Source organism: Spea bombifrons, chromosome 3 (genome assembly GCF_027358695.1).
Source record: "Spea bombifrons isolate aSpeBom1 chromosome 3, aSpeBom1.2.pri, whole genome shotgun sequence".
NCBI classification, from domain to species: domain Eukaryota; kingdom Metazoa; phylum Chordata; class Amphibia; order Anura; family Pelobatidae; genus Spea; species Spea bombifrons.
The window spans coordinates 8828833-8854929 of record NC_071089.1 but is presented as its reverse complement, the minus strand read 5'-3'; the positions used below and the strand labels follow the sequence as shown (position 1 = coordinate 8854929).

Here is a 26097-nt window from a genome sequence, read left to right as displayed (position 1 = left end):
AGACCCCAAACCTTTGAACAGCATTGTACTATTTTATGGAGCTAATAAACCCAGGTGTCACTTTTGCGAGCCAGCGATATGAGAAACACCACCTGGCACGTTCCTGGCAGTAAATAATTACACATTTCATTAGCAGCGGATGTCGTTACTGACAACATCAAATAATTCACCTGCACCCCGAGAGGAATTTGAGGGCCCCTATGACATGGGACCCTCTGTACCACAGGGTGGCTGTGCCAAGACATTTACACATATATATTCAAACTACTCTGAAAAGTATCTTTTATAAAAGCTGAAAGAGGTCTGTATGGTAACCACAGAAAAGAATCGCCATAATTATATTTTTTATTTTAACTACAGAATTCAAATTATTTGATTAATGTGGCGCTATCGCCTTTTCAATATTGATCGCATGACAGTCTTGTCACGCACTTTGATAGTAAACATGTTTTTCATAGTAATGTAGCTAGACTTTCTTGTGTCTTATATTAAAGTGGAAGACGGAGTAACAATCAACAATGAACTAACAGAGCCTGGATTGTCCTACTTGGATTAAACCGAATGTTATACTCAATTGAGCCAGGTATATCACCAGAAAGTAACTAAAATTATTAAAGTAACTAATTCCAACTAAACACACACCGGAGGTTTGAAGTTGCGTATGATCTGTCTTCATAAGATCCCACAACTTCAAGGTGACTTGAAACTTTCTAATTGGATACGGTAGGTGGTATATTACATCTTACGTTGGACGAGAGATTGCATGCACTTTTTTGACATAGGAAGACCTCCATCACACGCTGGGACACAGCAGTCTCTTAACACACAAGCTAAATTCACATTAAAGCCTATGATTCGTAAGAAAAAGTTGAGGTTAATATTTTGGTCCTCATTGAGACATTGACATTGCTGTCCCACCAGTACAAAAAGTTCTACGCCTATTAAACATTCCACCGTGTGTCTGGAGATGGGCAGAAAGTGAAATGTTCTCCACAAAGAAGTATTCGCAAATACGGTAATTTGTGACATTTCTACTTTGGTGAAACAAACCTCCAGAAACTAATGGACAAAGCTAATTTTGTCCATTAAAATAATATGAAATAGATCAGAAATCCAGTGCAGACGGGGTTAATGTTGTAAATTCCTATGTATTTCCATTTTTACATTTTAAGGAATAAATTCTGGTTTTGGGAATTTTTTGCCATTTTAGATCTTGCATTTAATATACGCTGAAAAATGTATCGTATATATTCTGCAAAGTACTAAAGACACATATTTTTATTATTATATCATTATATTTTGGTATTTGCCTTACAGGAACTGCATTTTTTTAAGAAATGTTTAAGTGTAATTAGTATAACTTATAGAATGATTTATACAAGGGATTTCTTGTGCATTTATATACTATTTAGTTCTGTAGGAAATGTATTCATGACTCTTACTAAAGTAAAACGTGATGCGGATTTCTATACTGGATATATGTTGGGAGATCTAGAATTACCTGTCCTTGTTAGGTAAAAATATTAAAAGAAGGAAAAAAAGAGCAAAAACAAGTGCCAGTGAGTAAAAAACAACTCATGAAATGGGCCTATAATTAACTAAACAGATAATAAAACATATGTCCGTGTAGTCCTTGATGGGAAAAGAACAAGGCAAACATATGTTCCTCTCATCTGGGGCACAAAGGGTTACATATTTGTGGACCAGCATATTTTTTTTTTTGCATAGTGCTCCCAATTTGTTCTATTTAAGCCTGATTTACAACAGGTCAAGTAATTTCTCTTCCCTTGATGTAAACACAGATTAGTTATCACCAACCACTGGATGGAGATAGAGGTTATGAAATAAAATCATTCCATTAAAGTACATTGAGATTAATGAGACTATTTAAATGCCTTTGCCAGTTCTTCTGTGTGATAGCATTTTGTGATGACATCATTGGAGCATTCAGAATATTGTGATATATGAATTACTTTGCCAGGGTTTAGAGTCAGAGAGGCACAGAACGAATTGGCAGAGTTTCAAGTACCTTTGCACATATAAAGTATTATGCTGAGAGTCTTGCCAACCAATCACTTGGTGCCTGCATCTGTGATCAGAAGTAATGGTTATTGCAATTCAGGGAGATTGGAGGAATATCAGGTGACATAACATAGAAATAAAATAAGATTTCCAAGGAGTAGTCATTTACCAAGGAGATGCTGAATTTTTACTCAGTTGAGTTACTTGCTTATATTAGAGCCAGGCCGTATTATAATAACTCACACAGTTGTGTGAAAAATAAAGCGCACCCTCTTTGAATCCTGTGGTTTTACATATCAGGACAAAACAACAATCTTCTGTTCCTTAGCAGGTCTAAAAATTAGGGAAATGCAACCACATATGAACAACAACACTTGACATATTATACCGTGTCATGACTTATTCAACAAAAATAAATCCAAAATGGAGAAGCCATGTGTGAAAAACTGGCTTCTCTATTTTGGCTTTATTTTTGTTGAATAAATCATAACACGGTGTACTATGTCATGAGTTGTTCATCTGAGGTTGTATTTACCCAACTGTGCTAAGGAACAGATTGATGATTGTTTATTATGTCCTGATATGTAAAACCATAGAATTCAAAGAGGGTCTACTTTCTTTTTTGCACCATTGTGTATATATTCACAAAAATGCCCCCAGCACTAAGATCCTCCAAACAACTAAAACCAGGGCTTTAATGTACTATATATATGCACACACACAATGCAGAGGACAAGCTTTGCAACCATCAAGAATCCCTTAATTTAAGGCACTTATAATATTAACGCTCACTCCACAGTATTCTCCTGCCCTCTACTTCGTTCCCTGTGGTGCTGATCAATACAGGCTTAAGTTACTGTGGCTAAACTAGTAATGGTTTGTGCAGCCAGATTATACACACCACATCTGAATGCTTTATAGAGAACATAAGAACCCAGACATGACCCCATAAATGATCAAATATTTGACATAGTGGCGGGCGAAGCAAAATATGGCCATATGGTGTGACGGAATCCCCAATATTTATGCCTCAGTGTTTTTTGATACACGCTGAAGTCTTGCTTTGTTTCAAGTACGTTTGTCTCCAAAACTGAAAGCATCAGAATTGTTAAGAGAAATGAATTGAAAATATTTTTTTGTACATTCTTAAAGTTTTATTACCTGGTTGAACCTTTATATAATATGTCCCACAGCACTGGTACGAGGGTTGAACTGGATACAGGTTCCCGCTGCAGCAATCCACAGGATCCAGGCCAGACGCAACATAATGATCTCCACAACACCGATATCCAGATCTCCTGTCATGTAGGACCCCACTGCAGCATGCCTAGTGATTTAAACAAGACGGCTTACCTGCTGAATGAGTGTTTAATAAAGTATAGGGGACCCTCCAGCCATCGTATGCACTTCAATGCATATGCCAGCTCCAAGGACCCCTTGTAAATGCATGAATATATGTATGGCCTTTCGGTGTATATGCCACAAATGCTTATATTTAGTCAAGAATGTAGAGTCACGTTTATTGTATACGGAAACAACACGAGCAGCTTCTTTACTTATAAGACTCAATAGAATAAAGAGGATACATTTCCTACAGGCTGTGCTGTTTTAACTTAAACTAGACAACAGAATTATTTTCCAGCCCTTTTTTCTGTGACACATGATTGTTTAGGCTTTTATAAAAACTAGAGTTTATAACACTAAGGAAATACAAGATAATAGGTTGCTAGGCTGCAATGAAACCAGGGGCTTCATTAAATGGAAACGCATTTAGTTTGATGACATCATAGCATCTACTGGAGGCGACATTCTTGTGGGAGGTGTTGTGAAGGGTTGAAAAGTTACAAGATTTCACCTAAACATAGCCCTTGGCAGATAAGAACCAATCAGCCCCAGCCGTGTATTTACCTTTGCCACTAGCCAAGCTCTGATGCGTCCGCGTTCACTATGGGGTATGACATCATATATATGATGCATAGTGCCTTTTAATGTAGTCTATGGATGCTCTCCATTGGGAAGATCTCCCCTGTAACAAGCCCAACCCAAGAGGGCAACCTGCCGCCCCCTGTATCTGCCACCTAGGTCAGGATCTGTCACTGTTCAGCCCATCTAGTCTGCCTGTTTTTCCTGATCTCAAGAATCAAACCTTAATCAGTCCTTGGCCTCATCTTATGGATCTCTTGCTGTGCTAGCCTCTACCACCTGTGATGGGAGGCAATTCCACTTATCTACCACCCTCTCAGTAACGTAAAAACCTTTAAACATGGCTGCTCCTAACCTCCATACATTATGCTTTCAGGAGATCACTTATAACTGTAAATAACATATCCAAATGCCTTCTAATTTCTAACGTAAGTATCACACAAAGCGTTATTTCCAGGGATGGGCATGTCTAGTTTTCTACCTGCCATTCACAAAAAATAAAATCAAAACTAAGGTTCACAAAAAAGAAAACCAGCAGACTTTGCAATATAGTTTCCCCTCCATGCGAAATCGTAGGATCATCTGTTTTCAATGTGAAGGGTACAGAACCAGAGAAAGCCAAAAAACAGACTGCTGAGGTGTCCAAATTCAATTACGGGGCTTGACGCTGACTTGAGAAATTCAGTTTATTAAATTAGTTATTCAGAGCAAACAGCTATATTCCTGCGAATCGTCGGATGCGTTTCATCGTCTCTGCTCTATTGGCAATTTAACCGTTAATACCACGAACATTTGTTCGCACGATTATGACTCTGCGCGCAATCCATCTGGCACTAAATCACGGCGTACAAGTCAACTGGCACGTACGCGGAAACAGTCTTGAGATTCGGCCCAAAGTGTTCAGTTGGTTAGAACATAAAAGTAATAAATATATAAAAAGTCCTCATTTTCTAATAGCCTGGTTTAGCCATAAAGGGAACGGCTGTAATTGTGTTAATAGGGTATAAAGAGACAAAACTTTGATCCAGTCTGTGAGGTTTAGGAGGAAGTTTGTCCCTTAATTGTTCATTTACACGATCCTTCCCATTTGACATCATAATCACATTTATAAACAGCGGGATTGCGAAACGGCAAAATGTAATGCAGAATCGCTGTGGATCATGAAGCAAAGGGAAATATACTTTTCATAGACGCTGCTAGAATGCGATATTTCGGTAAGATCTAGATTTAGAGACGGGATTGCAACTCACATCACTAGTAGCCATCCACTGAGCAACTACATGCAAGGGTCGGGCACATGGCGTTGAGCCATCTTTTGCTTTTTGTACATTAAGGGCGTTTTTAAGCAGAATATACATCTAAATAAAATATACATCATAGTGGTATAATATTATTAGAAATCATTATCTCGAGATAATACGGGGTTAACACTGTAACAGTTAGCAGCAGCTTAGATGCCAGGATCTTAAAGGTCCATAAGAGTGACGCCATTGGTCACCGGCAGGGAGCTCCTCTGGCCTCAACCAATGAAGGGCAGCTTCTCTTCATTGACTGATGCCAGGCGAGCCCCCCACCGGCGGCCAATAGAGTCACTCTTACGGACCTTTAACTCCTGGCGCGATCCTACGGATTCCCGTTAACCCCTGCTATACTACGAAGACTTAAGGTAGGCTGGAGGCAATGAATTTTATGGGGGGGGGAGATTAGCTAGGAGATATTAACGAAGACAAGTCTAATACTGACTGCACCCCCAGAAATTAATGTCCCTCGGGGGAGGGTTTGTGGGGCACTCCCAATACCCCCTTAGATAAATCCTGCCTTTCACTGTTTATTGCCGTCTCCCTGGCAAGTTTGTGGAGTCCGCTAATAGCCCGGTCCGTTGTCTCCGTGGCGTTGCCGTTGACGAATCAGTCCATTATTTTATTAGGTGAAATTGTGCCATCACCCAGTGTTTTTTTGCATCATTTGTCAGCAGCAGCCGCCCGTGGATTCCTGCCCTGCGCTCGCCTATATCGATCTCGAACCTAAACAGCCTTTAATATAAGAATTAATCTGCAAAAATACAATAATTTTAAAATACACCTGACAAATGATAGCAGGGGCTCTCGCCGTTACTTGTCAAGTAAACAAGCACCCACTTGTGACTTGAAGCAAATTGATTTTCAATAAAGCAGAATCAAGTGATTTAACCAGGCAATTTAATCCAACGGCGGAGCCAGCCTTCAGATTTACTCTACTATAAATAATTATACAAAAACTGATACAAGAAAGGTAATTGCTTTCTTTTACAACGTGGTAATCTCCCGTTCACTGATTTTGAGAGATCTAATGATCTGCAGTATTTCTCTTTTAGTGAGGATTCAGGCTCAACGGATATAGAGCTGGGAAAATAATGGGGTAGTTGATAAATTAATCTGACGCTACTGAGCATGTGTATTTTTCCTTAAAAATACATTAATAATTCAACTGAATTTCTGCTTACACATAAGATCACGAATGCTTTCAATAGATGTGAATGTTATGGGGTTTGGGTATTTTCATGTTTTATTTTGAATGCCCATTGAAATATGATGGCGCTATAAAAATCACATAATAATAATAGTTTATACAAATAATAAAAGTGTAAAAATATACATAATTATCAGGAAAGAGAAGGTTCACAAAATGAAACCTAGCAAGATAAAAAAAATAAAAATAATATATATATATATATATATATTCAAATGTGTCCCGAGGAATCATTCATGTAAAATAAAGTATTTTAATTAAATTAAATTTATGATAAATGCATAAAGGAGTGTTTTAACCACATTTATTAAATTACCTGAGTTTCTGGGCTGTAGCAGGTATCTCCACAAATGTCTTCATTCTTTTTACACCTGTGGTAGACACAAGACGTAATTCCAAAACTACACGTGTAGAAGGTTTTTCGCCGCACGTCAAAGCCGAGAAGGATTCCATTCGGCTGTCCTGGTGAAGCCCAAGAAATCTCCACCGATCTGTGGAAAGAAGTAATAAAAAAAACATTTTTGTGTGAAAAGTATACCATTTTTAGAGATTAAAAAAGTAACATTTTTTAACATGGTTTAGCATTCGAGATGCCATTATTTGGACACTCCAGCCATCATCACTTTAATGCATATGATAGCTGAGTGGTCCCTTTAAGTTTACATATAGCCCCCGTGCGATTCTGCAGAACCCCCACATTTGCATTTGGCCCTTTTGGCCTCATGTTACTTGCTTCAGATAAACACATCTCCTGATGTGATATACTTGTAGCCAGGCTGCTTTCAGTGGGGGTGCTATCCTGCCACTGCAGCAGCCAATCAGTGCGCAAAACATCAGGACTCAGGGAGGCAGTCTTCTGCAGCTCTAGTGCTGCAGCTTCTACTAAGGGTAAATGTTTTTTTTCCCCTAGGTTTCCAGAATGCACGTCAAAGTACATACAAAGTGCTTTTTTTTTAGCCTGTGCATAGAAAATACTGTTTACCCAGCACACATCTGACTTCTTCTTCCTAACTGGTTACTTCATTTATTGTACATCTTAAAAATAAGAACAAAACTTAGGCTGGTGTACCCTGCAAGTTCCGGTGATGGGTCCACTTTAAAATAATCATACATGGGTCCCTGAGCATAAAAACGTAGTGTGCGGCCGCACATACTGTGGCCTTAAAGTGCCAGGGCTAACCCGTCATGGCCCGTCTTATCCTGGACCTAGCAACTATGTGAGAATGCTATGGATTTATGACACCTGATGCACAATAATGACTCTCGAATGATATAATAGCTTCTCCAAGATGGGGGCCTGATAAATTACTAAGGGCCATAAGCAGATACTTAAGAAGCTTTTATTGTACCTTGGTAGCCAATGCATTCCCCACAATTCTTGCAGTTACCCTACTGATTATACATTTAGTGAAAATTATTATGAGTATTATTAGTATTATTATTAGTATTATTTTACCTCCATCATTCAAAGAGCATCTGTTAATTTACTAGACATACAAGCAGGATATATATATATATATATATATATATATTTATATATACGGTGTATTAATTAAAATCCATATTAATTATGTAGAACATTTAACTATATATATGGCATATTCAGTTAAATTAATTCTACTACTTAAAGGGCCAGTAACATAAAAATGTGTTCTCAGGGACCTTTGAAATAAACAATGATCAAACTTTTAAGCCTTATTGTTTTATCTAAGTGTCCAAAAACGAAAAATGTTATTTAAAAAAAAAATAGCAATTTGTAAATTTCTCCTCTGTGTTGATTTTTATTCCTTTTTTTTTATTTTTAACCGTGAATTTCAATTAAAGCTCTGCATCCCATTGTTCACATGATATATGGAGGTGCTTGTTACATTGTCTCCAAAGTTAAAGGAAGACAGATATTTTTTATACGACACAGTCCCTTCATACTCGGAGATCGGAATTAATGAATTACCTATTGATTAAATTTCCCTCCAGCAAATCCACCATGGCAAATAAATGAACTACTAAGGCATGCGTAGGCCAAGACCAGGCATGTCAGGGCAATCGATCAGCAGTTAGTATTCTTTCGGGATATAAGAACCGTTGATAATAATATGACATGGAGGGAAAGGAATGTTAAAACAGCTCTTCTGGCGGAAAACACGAGACATTTACAAAGTGCAGCTCATCCTTTTTGCATTTAAGAACCTAACGAGTTCCGTTGCAGGGAGAAAGGGATATATATAGGTAAGGGTTTATGTTTATAAGTCATATTTAAAAAAGGTTGTGGATTAAAGGCATTTTTTCCCCATCAGTCTATAAAGATATTGTGCGTAAGTGTTACTATTAACGGACACATTCTCTACTATTCAAAAGTTTGGGGTCACTTGGAAATGAATCTTTTCATAGGCATACAGAGGCCCTTTATCACTCCCATCACTCCTGTTTTCCAATGGCCCTTTATCACTCCCATCACTCCTGTGTTCCAATGGCCCTTTATCACTCCCATCACTCCTGTTTTCCAATGGCCCTTTATCACTCCCATCACTCCTGTGTTCCAAGGGCCCTTTATCACTCCCATCACTCCTGTGTTCCAATGGCCCTTTATCACTCCCATCACTCCTGTGTTCCAATGGCCCTTTATCACTCCCATCACTCCTGTGTTCCAATGGCCCTTTATCACTCCCATCACTCCTGTGTTCCAAGGGCCCTTTATCACTCCCATCACTCCTGTGTTCCAATGGCACGTTGTGTTCGCTGATCGAAGTTTAAGTGTAAAAGGCTTATTGATCGGCAGAAAACCCTTTTGCAATTATGTTACAGCTAGAAATGGCCGTGTTTTCCTTGTTAACACCAAATGTTTGAGCGTTAGTGTGTACAAAGATATTTAGTAAGGAAGCAATATGTAGTAAGGATAATATATCTATATCTAAGATATAACTGTGGATATAATGTATTTAAATAGCATACAGGGCACAGAAAGACCCATCAATTCCACTAGTGGATCAGCAATAATATGTATAGGTCAAGAAAGAAAGAAAAATGTCTTGAGACTTTACAATGCGCAAATAACCCCGGCTCTCTCGGAGGGATCAGGAGAGATTCTACATGCCGTGCAGGATCCAGGAAAGGTGTCATGGAGTATAACGTGAATTGGGTTTCCTTCTCTCAACCACAAGGCATGAAGGTTCCAAACCTCTAGGAAATGTGGAAGTGTGTTGGTAGGTTAATATGGAAATAATGCAGGTAGTCATTGGGGACAAGATGGAAGGCTTGTGAAGGATAGTAGTTAATACATGGGCTAAAAGGCAATGGAGGAGAAGAAAAGTAAACTGGGGGGGAAATGGATGCACTATGTCCCTCATCATTGTTGTATGACTGGCCGTTTATCAGACTACACAATAACCAATGAAAAAACAGGGCTTTTTTTCTATTTCCTCCATCTTGTCTGTTGGTAAAGACATACTCCATCACTGGGAGAACAAATGGTAAACGGCTCCAAAGGAAGCAAAGTTAATTACAGGGGAAGTATCTGACCACATTCTTTCAGAATCAGAAAATAAAGAATGTAGCATTAAAGAAAATTTCTCGCCAAAACCAGCCAAGAAGTATTCCAACGTTTAAACTCAAATTCAAAGGTGTCTTCATCGGAGCTGAAAAAATGATTGGGTTACATATTCAAGCTCTTCTAGATCGTAACCTTTTGTTTCCGTAAGAGAAAATGATTGCGTCATGCATTTGTCCTGTTTACCCATTGTACAGCGCTGCAGAATATGATGGCGCTATTAAAAACAATTAATCATAATAACAATCACAGCATTCCCCCTCACCAACCATTCACCTTGTCCGGTGCTTACCTGGAGTTGACGCTCTTTATAATCGGTGATGGTATGTTACTGGGCTCATTCTCAGCCGTGGTAACTTGGGTGGCGTTGCTTTTGGTACAAGCATACACCGTACACACTTCAACCTAGAGAGAGAACAAAGTTCAATAGCTGCTGCTCAGAACATTCCTATTAAAATACTATTTTTATTGTACTTTCACACTTACTAATGATCTTCTACCTGCCCTGTTTAATTGCTACGCAAGCTAAATGTCCATTGGGTTTTTCATAGCCATTTAACTTACAAAGGTAACCCACCGGGGGTACTAAGTAACAGCATTTATATAGAAAGCAGCTACTCATCCGCTTGCCCATGATTTAAAGAGTTAGGTCGTCTCAATTATATTCACTGCTCAATTTCTATATCATAAATAGCACTAAGTCACAGGCCGAGAGAAGCCAAACGTATACAAAGCACGCAAACAACCTCTTCAACGGTTAACAATTTTAACAAAATGAAACATGGAATTTGACGGCAGATAACAAATATGCCCATCCCATGCGTGTTTAAATCCCCTCACTGTATTACCCTCTACCACTTCTGCTGGGAAATGTTCCATTTATCTACCACCATCTCAGTAAAGTAAAAAACAAACAAACACATAGAATAAAAAGAAAACCCTTTAAAAAAAAAAAAAAAAAAGTATATATTAAATACCGATCACTAATTACCAACCTGAATGTTGTACACTGTGTACGGTAACAGGTCCTCAAGAATATAGGCACCAGGTGAGCTCATTCCTGTCCGATAGACCTTATTATTTACATGGATTGAATATTCTGTGACAGCGCCATTTGGGTTAGAAGGCGATGTCCAGATCACACGCGCAGCTGTACGGCTGATGATGTCAACCTCTGGAGGGAACATACCCTCAGGCTCTGGAAGTCATAAAAGACAATAATGAATAAACTCCAGCTGTCTGCACGGAAGGCCTTGTTTAACCAAATGCAGATTAGTATTTAGGTTCTAGAAAATGGTTTTGCAATTCATCAGCTTTCCCTCAGACGAAGCGATCACAGCCTGCCGTCCAACACTAAATTGGTTTCATATTATATTCTCAGCCAGAGACCATGGATAGTTGTTGGTGGACTGTATTATATCACCAACATGGTGTTAATCTACTATAACGCGCGTGGCCGCTGGGATGTTATATGAATTATGGACGCGTCCGATTGCGAGACAATTAGCTGTTACATCCAGTTTTGAAATCATTATACTGTGATATGGGACAAAATTAGAGTTCCGAGCCACTTAGAAAATAATTCTGCTCCGATAATACGGAATTGAAGTTGGATTGACTTTGACCTGAAGAACATCTTGAATTTCATCTTCCAAATCACATCAAGCAATGGTATGGTATTATCATTAGGTAAATGATCTCGGATGTTGATTATCAAAGATAATAAAGGAATTTGACATTTCTGTAGATATTTTTTTTTTAAATCATTGTGTTAAATGACATGAATGTTGTAGAACATCGAAAAGAACGATGCGGGGCCTTGCCTTGGCTTTTTTTCAATGACCTGGAACATTGGAGGTGATGATATTATAATGTTTATAATGAGTTTTTATAAAGTTAGAAGATTAGATAGAACATGCCAGATAGATTTTTTTTTTTGGTATCCCAACCTCTTGAAATAGCTCACGTCGGAAAAGGTTGCTAAGCTTGAATCCAAAATCTTAACGAGGCCGTAATGGCTTCCAGCATGCCTGTCATGTTAATAGCGCACTGCCTCACAGAACAAATCTTTACAAAAATGTTAATTGTTTCCGAATTTGACCGTTTATCGACAGTAAGGTCTGGTCCAAAGCACTATTGCCGTGAACGGTCTTATTCATAGTAGAGTAAGTTCAGGCAGGGCTAATATCCACTAATACATCTTTCAGCTCTTTTCCCTGTGGGCTGTTTATTGATCTATTTTCTAAAGTCAACGAGCACTTAAGCGCCGTAACGTTTTAGACCATTTTAGACCTTTTTTTTTTTTTTTTCTTTCCCCCCCATTTAATAAAATGACATTTTGAAAATGAAGGCTGACTGATTTCAACCTCGCAAAATCAATCCATTTAGTTCTCAGATTTGGAAAAGCGTTCTGGTTGTCAGGACTCACCTCCATCCAACGTGGTCACTTGGGCGAAGTCGCTGCCTGTAGTATAGGCCCCGTTGGACACCTGGAGACGCAGAAGATATTCTGTGCTTGGGTATAATCCTCCGATGGTGGCCGAGTTCACATCTGCGGCGAAAGTCAGAGTCTTCTCAAAGCCCGATGAATTCAAGAGCAGAGTGTAATGTTCTACATCTCCCTGCAAGTCTTGCAGAGCTAGGAATAAAAAAAAATATTTTTTTTAATTTTTTTTATTCTAAAGAGTATTTGCCAAAAAGGTGAGAAATATCAGCAAGTCTAGATGTCCAACTGGTCTGCCAAGATTTTTTTTTATATAGTTACAGTTACATTGTAGTAACATCATGTTTGCTTGAAGATGGCAGCCACATCTAAGTTCCCCCCGTAGGGATTCCCTATGTCCGTTTTTGGAAGAAAGGCATAGTAAGAGTAGATGCTTTACAATAGGTTTATTGTTTGCTGCTTACATTTTTGTCTGACCCCAGACCGTTTACTATTTTTTGCATTCGCTTCCAGACAATGCTCATCCTACAATATATTTTATTCAATAGCCTTTGGGGCTTATGCATAAAAAAGTGATTTAGGTGCAATGATTTAAATATGGTCTTATCGTCTGGGTGAAGCCAGCTAATGTGAGGCATGGCTGGCTGAAAATGGATGAAGAAAGGTATCAGAAATGAGTTATGCCGGGCAGGGTGCGGGGTTGGCGATACCACCTAACTGGAAATCAACAGGACTGAACCTTAAAGATAATTATTGGCAGCTCTGTCATCTTATTCTTTCCTCTAAAGATTTAATCATGTAAATAAAACACAAAACCTTAAGAAGCGTTTTCCGCTTCTATGGCAACAACCTATCAGCAACAAATGCTGAATTTAGTTACAAAACTCTAGGCTAGGCACCTCCTATATTTTTATCTGTAAAATAAAGAATTGAGAATTGCGCAACAACAATAGAGTGATATACTTACAGGGTTTGGACCATGCTACTTCGATGGCTGTGTGGTTAACAGGCAGTGCCTTAATGCTGCATCCTTTTTTTGGTGGTCCGGCCATTGTAGTCACAGTGACTTCCGGACCGCTTGTGTATCCCACAGCGTTATGGACAATCAGTCTGTATTCATACGATGTATACCTGTAGAAACAGTTGCATGTCGGGTTGTCAGGTGACAGATTTGGATTGCAGAACATACATGAATTCAATATTTCCCTTAATTTCTATTAAGTACCTATATTGCCTGATATTATATATATACGGTATATATATATATATATATATATATATGTATATATAGTGTATATACATATATATATGTGTGTGTGCGTGTGTATATACTATATATATATATATATATATATATATATATATATATATATATATATATATATATATATAAGCACCATCATTATTTGAAGCCTTTATTAACTTGGAGCGTACAGCTGTGCCACTAGCTGACAATATTGTCAATATCAACTATCAACCACATAGCTCTTTTTAAATATCAGGCTAAAAAAATGTGATGTGTAAAAATAAGTAAAATAAATAAATCTTATGGGGGGTCTTTAATTTACACGATCAACACCAAACAGGTTTTCTGGAATAGAACCCTGTAACTTCAATGACCTTATATTAATAATAACATAAAACCTGATAAATATGTTTTATATATAGGGTAGGATAATTAAGATGTTCACCAGCACACTAAGCACAACAGCTAAAAATAAGAATAATACATTTTTGTCTGTACATATGCTAGGTAATTTTTTTTATTATTTTTTTTTGGTTGCTATTAAAAAAAAGGCAATATAATAAAAAAAAAATGCTTTTTTTAAACTAAATTATTTTAAAAATAAATGTTTTAATCCCTTAAATTCCAGCAAGGTTTCGATCCCATGTAACTAACTGGAGACGCGCCAGCTTCCGTAAGATTAACGGTTCAGTGTACTCTATTCTTTACCAATGCATGGTATGTGCTGATGGCTTTAATAGACCGTTAGGCGTATATAAAAAATGTATTATGCATACAAATGTAACAAACTACCCAGCCATATTTCCTCCGTTACCAAATATCCAAATGAACTATTTATCGACTTGCAAGCCTTTTCTCTGTTATTTCCTGATACCATCAAATAAATTCGATATTTCATCTCACGCAGCTTCACAATTTCTACTTAAAGTGCAAAGGTTCAGGAAGGTTAACTATTAAATGGAAGCACAAAGCTACAATGTGACATCACATTAAAGCATTTATATTATTACCGACCACCTATTGTTTTCCTGAAGTGGTAAAATGATACTTATACAGGACGTAATTACATTTTTGGAATTAAGCCAGATTTCAGATCTAGACTTAAAGTGGAAATCTGCAATAATTGTTGGATAGCTTTGTTTGCTGTACATAGTAGAACAATAAAACGACTTTACTAAATCTATTTAAAGATAGTTTTTTTTTAAAATAAAGCATTAAATATTATTAGTTTTTAATAATTAAATGGTACTTAATGCTTTATTTTAATTAATTTTAAGCTTTTCATTTCACTTACCTAGCGGTTTAATAGGTACACTTACCTATACCCATGATCTTCACCACTTCAAACTCATTGCATCCAAAACATTCTTCGAAACTGAGCATAATTGGCCTTATTTTGGGCAATATGTGGTCTCACACAAGGAACGTCTGACATCATCAGTGGCAAATGGTGTCCGCGTACGGATGCTGCGTATTGCTACTCATCTTTTTTGGTGGCAAAGGAGGCACAGCCACGCTGTTTGGTTGCAAAGGTGGCACAGGCAGGCTTTTTGGAGGCACTGACAAGCTGGTTGGTAGAACCGATAGCACTGCCAATCTGATTGGGGACAAAGACAGCACAGACAAGCTGTCTGGGGCCCTGACAAGTTGGTTGGTGGCAAAGGTGGCAGCAGCAGGCTGTTTGGGGGTACTGACAAGCTGTTTGGGGAGAAATATGGCACTGACAAGAAGGTGTTGACAGGCTGCTTATGGGCGCCGACAAGGAGTTCGGTGGCAAAGAGGGCACAAAAAAGCTGTTTGCGGTACAGACAAGCTGTTTGAGTGTGCAAAAATGGCACAGACAAGCTGTTTGGGTGCTCAGAAGGCTTTTGGGTCTTATACCAAATAGTCTGGGCACCTGTTCTTAAAAAGGGCATTTATAAGTTGATAGTTAATAAGATGAATGAGGAATCTTAGTTATGAAGAAAGGCTTGAGAAGTTGAATATTTTGAATTACACTAGATAAGGTGTGGCTTAGAGGGCAGATGAGATGCCCTCTAAGACACATTTGGAGAAAAAAGTGTGTGACATTCATGTAGGATTGGTGGTGGAAGGGAGGTATGTTTCTCCTAGATTCCTTTCCTATGTGAAGTAACACCTGAGTCTTCCACCTGCTAGGTGATTAATTTAGGTGAATGAGAGGGCGAATATAAAAGGCTAGCCAGGAGGGCAGGTAGCTCTCTGGCTGAGGACACAGAAAGCCTGTCTGTGGAAGAGACCTGTGAGTAAAGGTTGCTGGACATATATGTTAAGTTGGCAGAGAAAAGCTCTCCAGCTGGTAGTGAGGGACATCGTTTGTATAGTAAGTGCCGGACAGGCAAGGTATTTCTTTTGTGGCTGTGTTATATTTCTTTTGTCTTTGCAACCTTTCTAATAAACCGGACCCTGTGTCAGATTGCACGAACCTGCTGCTGTTTGCCTGGTTTGGATGAAGACAGCGCTTGTCCCTTGACCTCAGCGAGGGGCGATCCCAGACCTATCTCACAAGTGTTATAGTACACATGATATCATTATACAAATACAAAGGGGGGCAACACCAGCTGCCCTCTGATAACCAAGAGGTTCTTTACAGTAAGAGCAGTAAAGTTGTGGATTTCACTACCTACATACAGTAGGTTGTGCTGTCAGATTCAATGGATGCCTTTAAGTATGGGCTCAATGACTTTTTTTTTAGTACAGAAGAATATACAGGGATATAACAGGTTTAGTTATAGCTTGTTGATCCAGTGTGAAATCAGAGGCCATTTTGAAGTCAAGAAGGATTTTGTTTTGTTTTTGACAATTGGAAAATGAAGTCTGGATCAACAGCACAGTTGAACTTGATGGGCTTGAACCTAAATCAGTATGTTACTGTGTATTAAAAATTAAAATATTAAAATGATATTAAAATGTCTTTATCTTGTAACTCAAGTCAACACAATTATGTGATTTTTTTCAAATCATAAGCAAAGTTAAAAAAAAAAAATCAACAAAAGTTTTCATATTGTTTCCAAACGAATAAACATCAAGCGATTTAACTAAATTCTGAGTTCTGATGCTTGAATACTGTATTTTCCTCCTCCTGTATCGTACTATATCCATTTGATTTACTGCCGTTCAGAAAACATACATCCATTACTCGCCGGCACGAAAAACATGTTTTGTGCAACTCCTGCATTAAATCTTCTTCCTGTAAAATCTTATGATAACAGCTATTTAAAAGACAACTGCCTTGGTGTCCGCGTGTCATTTAAAATTAAAAACTACTGTCGTGAAAACCGCAGAGTATCGTCTAGAGGAGATGAGGAAGGCAGGGTCAGTGTTCTAATGCACATTGATAGATTGATTCAATCGTGTTTTACATAAAGTGTGGCTGGTAGTTTATCTTTAAAACCGTGGCCGGCATCAAATCGCACAATAAAGCCGTTGTTTATCAGACAGAATATTGACTGAGCTGAAAATATTCAATTATTCTGAGAAAAATGAAAATTCTAATGTAGATTTTTAGAGATATCAATGAGCGTTACTTAGAAGCTCATTTTGTATATGAAAAAGAAAAGGGACATCAGTGGAAAAGAGATGGGCGAGTCAGAGTAGCTGGAGCCTAATGGCTTGGTCCAGCTTGTCACTAGGGTAGGAGAGCAAGCCAGATCTGCGTTGGCTAAAGAGGTCCTCTTCCCTTTCCTCCTTGGCCCATTGTGTTTGAATGGAAGGTAGTTTGCAAGTCTGTTCATAGACCCAACAAGCAAGACTTGGCCATTCCAGCTCATGGAGGCAGAGTCACCCACCTCACCAAGCGAAAGAGGGAGATGGAGGAGTCAATGAGAACATCCAACTGGCCCATGTATTCTTTCTGTTGTGGAACATCATAGTTATTTTGCTTACTCTTCTTCAGGAGACCACACCAGGTAATTCTGGATTACTAAACTATGTTAGCCTTTATTTTTCCATTATTTGTTCCACTATATGGCTATTCTACTACTCCATATGTAATATTTCAGATGACCTCTTTTCCACTGTCCTTATAGCCTTTTGTGAAGGCTTCTATCATGGCAAAGGTATGTCAGTTAACTTTATCTTGTTCTAAAAACTTTCTAGGTTTTTAGGTGCGATGTGGAAATATTGTTCCCTGCTAAATCATGACAAATACTCTAAAAACTTGAAAGTAGGAGCATGTATTTTTTTTATATATTTTAATTTTTCTTGTTAGAAACACTCTACAAAAACTCATGATGGAGTAATGCGTTGTTCTCCGCAGAAGCATTTTTGAATTTGGGTTTTTAAATTATGATTTTTTTTTTTTCTGATTTACTAGATACAATGTATGCTGTTTGTTTCGTAATACTGAGCGATGATATAAAACCACAAAGCTGCTAGAGATGTTCTAATCATAGAAAATAACGCTATTGAAAATGCCAGCATCTGTTTTTTTTTCCACCGTTTTGTAATCTTACCTGCTAAGACCCTTATCTTCATAAAACCACCGAGTTCCTGAGTAAATATTCAGCCACAGATTTAAATCTTCAGGGGGATTTGATGCAAGTGGTTGCAGGATTTTACGTCTCAGGAGTTCATATCTAAAACAAAAGACAAGCAGAGCCCTTGGATTATCTCTACTAATATTATTAAACAAAAAACATGGGTTTTTAAACATTATTTTGTTTTTACAGCTGCAAAATTGCTCAGATAAACATGTTAGATTTTTTTTTTTTAAAAAAAAAACAAACTTTGAAACTGAAAATGTCATTTCTAACAAAACTCGTATCACACAACTTCACAGCGAGCTTTTCTCGCATCTAAAAACCTGCTTTAAATTGTAGAATATTTGACGTATTATAGGACATATTAAATGTGCAATATATATTTAAATATTCATTTTTATGTTATGAGAATCAAAAGAAAATAGAAAGCACAATATATTTCATTTTAAATATTTTTTATTTTAAATGGATTTTAAATTGGTATTATAAAATAAAAAAAAATCACAATGAATTCCTTTTCATTTACATTTCTGTTTGGTTTATTGTGGCAGAACAGGAGAGAAATTATGAACACATTTTCACCGAGTTCAGATTCGGATTATACATTTGGCACACTAGGCACGTGTCTATGGACCCAAGTGTTTTATAGATAATCTGGCCACATACCCCACGGTTCAGGCTACTATATTTGGAAGAAAAGCACATGTCATGAAGGCCAGGTGACACATGTCTAGGGGCTTTGGAGGGTCTTAATCCAGTTCTAGAGGTGGAAATCAGAAATGTGTAATGTGTAGAATGTATATATCTTTCTATATATACAGTACATCTCCAAACATCTATACTTGTATGTAGGTTTTCATGATAAAAACCCAAAAATGGAAAAGGCCACATTTAAATTTTAGATTAAGTTCCAAATTAGGCTTATATCAAACATGATTATCAAACAGTGTTACAGATCAAAGCAAAATAATGACAAAAAAGTACATTGAGAACCTAATGCCAGAGAGGTCTTAAACCTCAAGAACCCAACTGATAAAGGACACATCTCAAGAGCCTTGGGGAATCCTGAGTGTTGTTAGAGCCCTTATGTATCAAACTTGGGCAAGAGACTCTGAGCTTCATCCCTCTTAGGTACATTAACCCTTAAGGTTATGTGCGGTTTATTATTTGTGTTGTAACATTGTTGTCCTGTAATTTATTACCTTATGTTTGGTCCATTTGGCCTTGATGGAGGTTGCCAAGAAACAGTGATAAATGTCTCACTGATTGGAGTTGCTGTCAAAGGGTTAATGCCCTCAGGGGGAGCAGGATAGGTGGTCACTTGAGTAGGTGGACTTTCAGTACATCCTCCATGGTAGATGTCCCCTCCAGAACAGGCCATGACGCTCACAGAATAGTTGGTGTATGGGATGAGATTTGTCACTGTGTGGCGTAACAGCGTCGTGTTAGCGATGGTAATTCGTGGTTCAGGCATGCGGATCTCATACTTTATTATTTCTCCGTTGGGCATAAGAGGCATTTTCCAAGTGACCTAAAAATAAAAAAACTGTTAACTTTAATACAAACATACAAACCAGCTAAAATATTAATGTTTGTCGAGTTCAATGTTCTTCGTCTTATTATTACTTCCTTTTATTAATATATTGGCAGCAGGGTCTGGTGGGCTGTACAGTGAGGTTATACAAAATATAATATAACAGACAAAGAATAGCCCTTTTTGAAAAAAATGGGCAGATTTTAAAAATTTTACAGAAGCACGAAATAAAGAGAAGTAGAGTGGTGAAAGGCCTATTATATTTGGAGCCTGGGGCACTGTGATGCCCCACGTACAGGAGCCTAAACCCTTATAAACAGTAATGTCGGTCAGCATTGAAAAAAAACTGGTTTTATCTCATTTTGTTCCAATAAACTCCCTTTATCTCCAGACCTGGAGGCCGCCGTTGTTGACAGCCGTGTGATATTTAGGGTGACTTTCCCTGCACAATCACCACACTGAGCTGATGCTTTATGGCGATGCTAATGAAGTCTGTCCCTCCATAGACTTTCATTAGCCAATGTTTCTTTTAACACTTTGCAAGCCTCAATGGCTTCAGTATTTTAATGACCGCTTAGAAATAAAGCTCGATTGCCTCTTTATCCCTTTCCACGTATGTCTAAATATGTATACATTCACATGTATTTAACCCTTTGTGTGCCTGAACCTGTCTTGCTGTAAAGGGTTTTAAAAGACATCTTAACAAGGACAGGAAAGTCAGCAGGTAAGAACCTAACATTGTCTTTTGCGCTTCTGTAATTTCAAGGACGGTGTTTAAAACGGCATACAATGAATTGGTAAAATACACATTGTTCCGCTTTCTGGTCTTCCAGAGGCTTGTGGGCTATTAGACTATGGCTTGGCAATGTAAAGCGTGAAAGCACCAGAGCTCATAAGACCAGGCATTCAGCGTAGCATAAGCAGTTTGCTCATTGATTTAAAGATCAGTATTTATGCCGTGAGAGAATGCTCGGGAGGCAGCTATTGTAGAGCGAGCAGGATGCCATCACTTTGTCTTATTTTCTTGACAAAAACATGCAAAGATACTTATGAGGCATCATTATCCATTATAAAGAAGTCATTGTATAGTAACCTTGGGAAACATCGCTATCAGTGATTAAGATGTTAACACAGACAGGCTAGCGGTGCACCGAATCCAACTGTTACCGCTCTGAACTGCGGTTGTAACAGGGCTGTGCAAAGACTGATATATATATATAATAAAATGAACAAAATTATAATAAGCCTTTCATTGATAGAAGGATGTAGTGGCTCTGTGGCTTGCCCTTCTTGCAACAAACCGGTCAGGTTTGGAATCACGAGACGACAGAAATTGAGATTTGGATCAATCAGTAGTTAGAAGACATTCCCTTATCTTAGAATAATCCATAGATAATTAATCATCCCGCTGAGTATTGGCCAACAGTAAGCCCCATGGCTAGATGCAGTTACCATTGATTTTTTTGGATGACTCAAGTCCTAGCTAGAAAGCACGCTCATTCTTTAATACTTCTCACGGCTTTATGTCATGCACTTCAATGCGGCCCTCGATGTGAAATGCTGGACAACCCTGAGGTTTGCCTTACTGTAATGCTTCATTTTAGGAGCGGGATAAAACTCACATCACCCCCTTTTATACGATTACTGTATTCTCTCAGGGACAGGTATGACCAAGCGACACCTACATTTGTACATATAGTTTTTATGATAAAGACCTTAAGGATATGACATATGTTAACGTTCGATTATATGAATGTCTATCCAAGGTGCAAAATAAAATATTACGCACAGCTGAGTTTAATAAGCCCCCTCTCGATCATGGAGATACGATTTGAGCTACTGAAGGGGACTGTCAATAATGTATTAACCCCTTAAGAACAATGGAGGGTCCCTAAACCCATTGAAAACAATGCATTTTGAGCCCGTACATGTACAGGCTTAGTCATTAAGGGGTTAAACTCATCAGAACTCATCCAAGTGCTCGGAAAACCCTAGTATTTCGATAATACCTTTCGCAAAAACAAAGCTTATGTCCTTATTACCACAATGACCCCAAATTACCATACCTGGGAACTCTCTAAATGAGCGGACCCTGAGGTTCTTGAAATATTAACCCTTTGATAGCCAAACATGACAATTCGATGTAGGGACTCGGCAAATGTGTTACCCGAATGGCTCTAATACCGGTCCAACCGTGGGTATGCAAATCGCTTGCAGATCTCCTTCTGCAAAATGAAATGTGTCTGACTTATTTGCGACACTTCTTTCCCATGTGTCAAATGTCTAAAACAATCTATACATTATGACTTCGGAGTGCAGTATTCGTCCTCAATGCCTTCCAACATTTGAACGCGTTAAAGAGGGACAGAGTTAAGGAATGCAGAATTTTGCGAAATAAGCTGAAAAGGAAGGGAAATAGTGAATTTTACTCACAACTTTGAAGCAGAATAAGGAGAACATTTATTTGCAGGCGAGAAACAATACTAATAGTTCCTATGAAGTATAGAGGCCAACACGGTATGAGGTATGCCGTGACATCCAACAGTTTATCTTATACTTTCTAGTATAGTACAAAGTATTAAATAAATCCAAAACTACATTTCTGTGGATTTTAGACGTTATTTTTCCAGTGCCAAATATATATTTTTTAAAGTGTGACTTTCATCCAATTTAACACCAGAGATGCTAAAACCGATATCATAAGTTACAGTATTAACCTTTCGATTGACCTCTGTAGGAAATATTCCTGTAGTTTGATAGTTATTATTAAATATGACACTGAAAAGCTATTAATAAGTGACAGTCGTTATGACATTTTAATTAATAGATTCCAATGGCCTTTAGTAGTTTTTTGAAATTTTTTTTTGCCATTTTAAACATATATCACTGTTCCATGTCTTTAATTTAATTTCCGTATGATCCCCATGTAGAGGAAATAATACTAAAAAAAAAAATAAAAAAAATTAAATCAAATAAAATAATAAAATATATACATTTATTTTTATTAACATTTTTTTTATTTTTAACTATCCTGTATATTGATTATTTATCTAATAGTGAACCAAAGCATTCTAAAAAAAATAATCGTGGGAAAAATGTATTGTAAATAGAAAGCCAAAAAAAAAAATATACAGTTACAAAACTGTCCAACTATGCGGAGTGAATTTGGCACCAATAATTGTTTTGTTTAATATTTTATGATTCAAATGTTTAGAATTGATGTATTTTGCTCCATTTCCTAAACTGTTCCTAAACTGCTACTTGGGTATTAAAATCAGTTGTAATAAAGTTTTAATCCTTATTTGTTATTGTACATAAAACGTTGTTTAAAGAAATAAAGGTTAATTAATCTCTTCTCCTCGCATAAACTCAGTGTGCTTTGTGGCGTAATGATCAAACCAGCGTACCAATACTTTTGGCATAGGTACAAGTCTTTATTCATGAATGCGTGTGTGTGTGTGTTTACCGAAATGAGGCTTCAATGCTGCAGCATCCCTCTTGTTTGGTTATACTAATTTCCCTAGAATGAAGTTTGTATTCAAGCCAAAACAATGGTAGTTATCCTGACCTCCAGAGCGCGTTCCCCGCGGAATTATGTTCATAATTGAAAACATCTTAGGTAGCCCTGAAAGCCAACATTTTTTTAAAAATTCTCTTTTTAAAGAATATTTAGTTTATTAGAAAATCTTTTATATTGATTAAATAGCTGACATACTGTCACCTTTACCCGTCAACTTTATTTAATGGCTGTTATCATTTAAAGGGGTTCTTTCGAATTTATTTCACTTTTTTTTTTTTGATTTTTAGGGAAATAGTGTTAGTATTTTGTGAAATGTTCTATGCGTTAATAGGTGACTTATTAGCATACCTGGGAACTTCTGGCCTCCGGTTACCCGGAGCCTTCGCTTGCGGGACGCGGCCAGGACTTCCCGCTGACGTCAGAATTTGACGGCAGATAAGAAAAATTCAGTCCATCTAATCTGCTCATTTTTCGTAATGAAAGACGCACCCCTTAATCAGATCTTGTCTCAGATTCATGATAGATTTGCACCTATCCTGTGCACGTTTAAAGCCCCTTACTCTACCTCTTCTGATGGGAGGCTGTTCCATTTATCTACCACCCTCTCAGTGAAGTAAAACTTCCTTACATTACCTCTAAACCTCCGACCCTCTAGTTTTAGATGCTGACTTCTTGTTCTTACATTTCTTCTCCTTTGAAATAAACTTCCCTCCTGTATTTGTTAAATCCCTTTAAGTATTTAAATGTTTATACAACATCTCCTTTTTCTCTCCTCTCCCCCAAGCCGTATATATTGAGATCCCTTAGCCTTTCATCATCATTTTTATCCTGCAAACCACCCACCATTTTTGTAGCTCTCCTCTGAACTCTCCCCAATGTGTCAATATCCTCCTGCGTCTCCAGAACTGTACGCAATACTCTAGGTGAGGTCTTTCTTTCTGCTACTAATACCTCATGCTATATAACCCAGTACCCTGCTTGCTTTTTGTGACGCTTTATTGCATCGCCTGCTTTTATTGAAATCGTCAGAAATAATTATTCCCAAGTCCCTGTCGTCTGTTGTCACAAACAGAACAGTGTCACCAATGCTATATTCTGCCTTTTTACGTTCCAAATGCATTACTTTACATTTATCAACATAAAGTTGCAAGTTGCATCTGCTGCTCTATTAACCATTCTTCTAATTGACTTAAATCATTTGTCATTTGGCTTTTGTATCACCTGCAGAAAGACTTACCTTACCATTAGAATCTTTAGTAATACCGTTAATAAAAATATTAACAATTATGGATCCCAGTACAAGTCCACGAGTTACCCCACAAGTAACAAGACCTTCCTCTGAATATACACCATTAAATACAACCTTGGGATCCAGATTTACCTAGTTATATCCTGGGAAATGCTGGGCCAGTGACTCTGTAGATGACCCTTTCTTTCCTCACATTTTCATCTGCCCCTTTTCTCACTTCTCTTTCTCTCTGCCCACTCACCACTATCCCTTTTCTTCTCTCCTTTTTCCCCTTTCGCCTGCCTCTCCTCTATTTTCTTTATCCTCCATGAAGCGACTCCCGGAGAGGTAGGAGAGCTCTGGGTAGTTCTAAGGTTAGTATATGCTTACCATTGCTGAATATGGTCCTAATACAGAGACATCTGGAGGCTCCACTGCTGCAGGTCGCGATGGTCTTGTCTTTACTTCTGACCAAGAACTGCTATTGGCCCCTCCATTAACTGTAGCCACTGTAATCCTGTATTCATATGTTTTCCAGGGGCTTAAGTCACTTGTTTGATCCACGTACTCCATGGCATGAGTCTTGAGTAATGTGAACAGTTTATAAATTCGCTCTGTGCCCTTTATCCTTCTTTCAATTGTATAATTATCTACTATTCCATTTGGGTGAACTGGAGGGCGCCATTTTATGACAACCGAGGTTGGAGTGTCGGAGTAGAGGTCAGGTGGTGGGATATCACTTGGGGCATCTGGCTGGGTTTGCACTATTAAAGACTCCGAAGACAGAGTGCAACCCGCAGATGTGCATCCCTCGAGCTGATACTGGTAGAGAGTGTATGGGCTCAAATTCAGAAGGTTGTAACTTGAGCTATTTCCTGGAACAGCTGCCCGTAGGCTTCCATTTTGGTAAATATTATAATGAGTAATTATACCGTTTGGTTGCAAAGGATGTTGCCACGTAATTGTTAGTGATCGTGCTTTCACACTAGAGAATGAGGGTGGGTTTATGTGTCCTGGTCCTGTTAAAAAATAGAAAATAAACCCTTGTTATGAGACATACATTCTATCTATCTATGCACGTGTATACTATAGCATAAAGTACATATATGTATAGACTTCTATCTATCTATCTATCTATCTATCTATCTATCTCTCTATCTATCTATCTATCCATCTCCATCCACCGCCCGCTGATGTCAGTGTGCAGTCCTGGCCGCGTCCCGCAAGGGAAGGCTCCGGGTAGCCGGAGCCGAGAAGTTCCCAGGTATGATCATAAGGCAGAAAGGCATTAAAGGATTCAAATAATCAAAAGTCTAACTGTGAATGGGAACACATACTGTATATGCAGTTAGCCTTGTCTTTAATGTCTGGTGTATTTATGAGCCTTTACTATTGTTTAATAATGCATATGAATGGTGACATATTTGAATGGTGAATATTAAATTACTAGTAATGCAGCCTTAAAGGGTCAGTTACACCAGTTTCCAGGCATCCTTAATGCAGAGAAAGTGAAGTGAAAAAAATAAAAAAACAACAAAGAAACAATGACCGAAAAATAGCATTACAAATTATAATAAGAAAATGAACAGAACATTAAACTGAAACATAAAGTGATAAATGGTTAGCTATG

The 26097-nt window shown here is 37.9% G+C and overlaps 1 protein-coding gene across 1 annotated transcript in view; it reads right to left on the bottom strand.

Annotated features, from left to right (window-relative positions):
- Positions 1–26097, bottom strand: part of USH2A (usherin) — a 266301-nt gene that overhangs the window by 77604 nt on the left and 162600 nt on the right. Inside the window, exons 41-49 of the mRNA XM_053459159.1 lie at positions 24858–25486; positions 19388–19716; positions 18159–18281; positions 13408–13571; positions 12426–12635; positions 10993–11195; positions 10290–10402; positions 6770–6944; positions 3184–3349 (exon numbers count right to left, since the gene is read on the bottom strand). Of these exons, the coding sequence (XP_053315134.1) occupies positions 3184–3349; positions 6770–6944; positions 10290–10402; positions 10993–11195; positions 12426–12635; positions 13408–13571; positions 18159–18281; positions 19388–19716; positions 24858–25486 (2112 nt within the window). The remainder of the gene's footprint in view (positions 1–3183; positions 3350–6769; positions 6945–10289; positions 10403–10992; positions 11196–12425; positions 12636–13407; positions 13572–18158; positions 18282–19387; positions 19717–24857; positions 25487–26097) is intronic.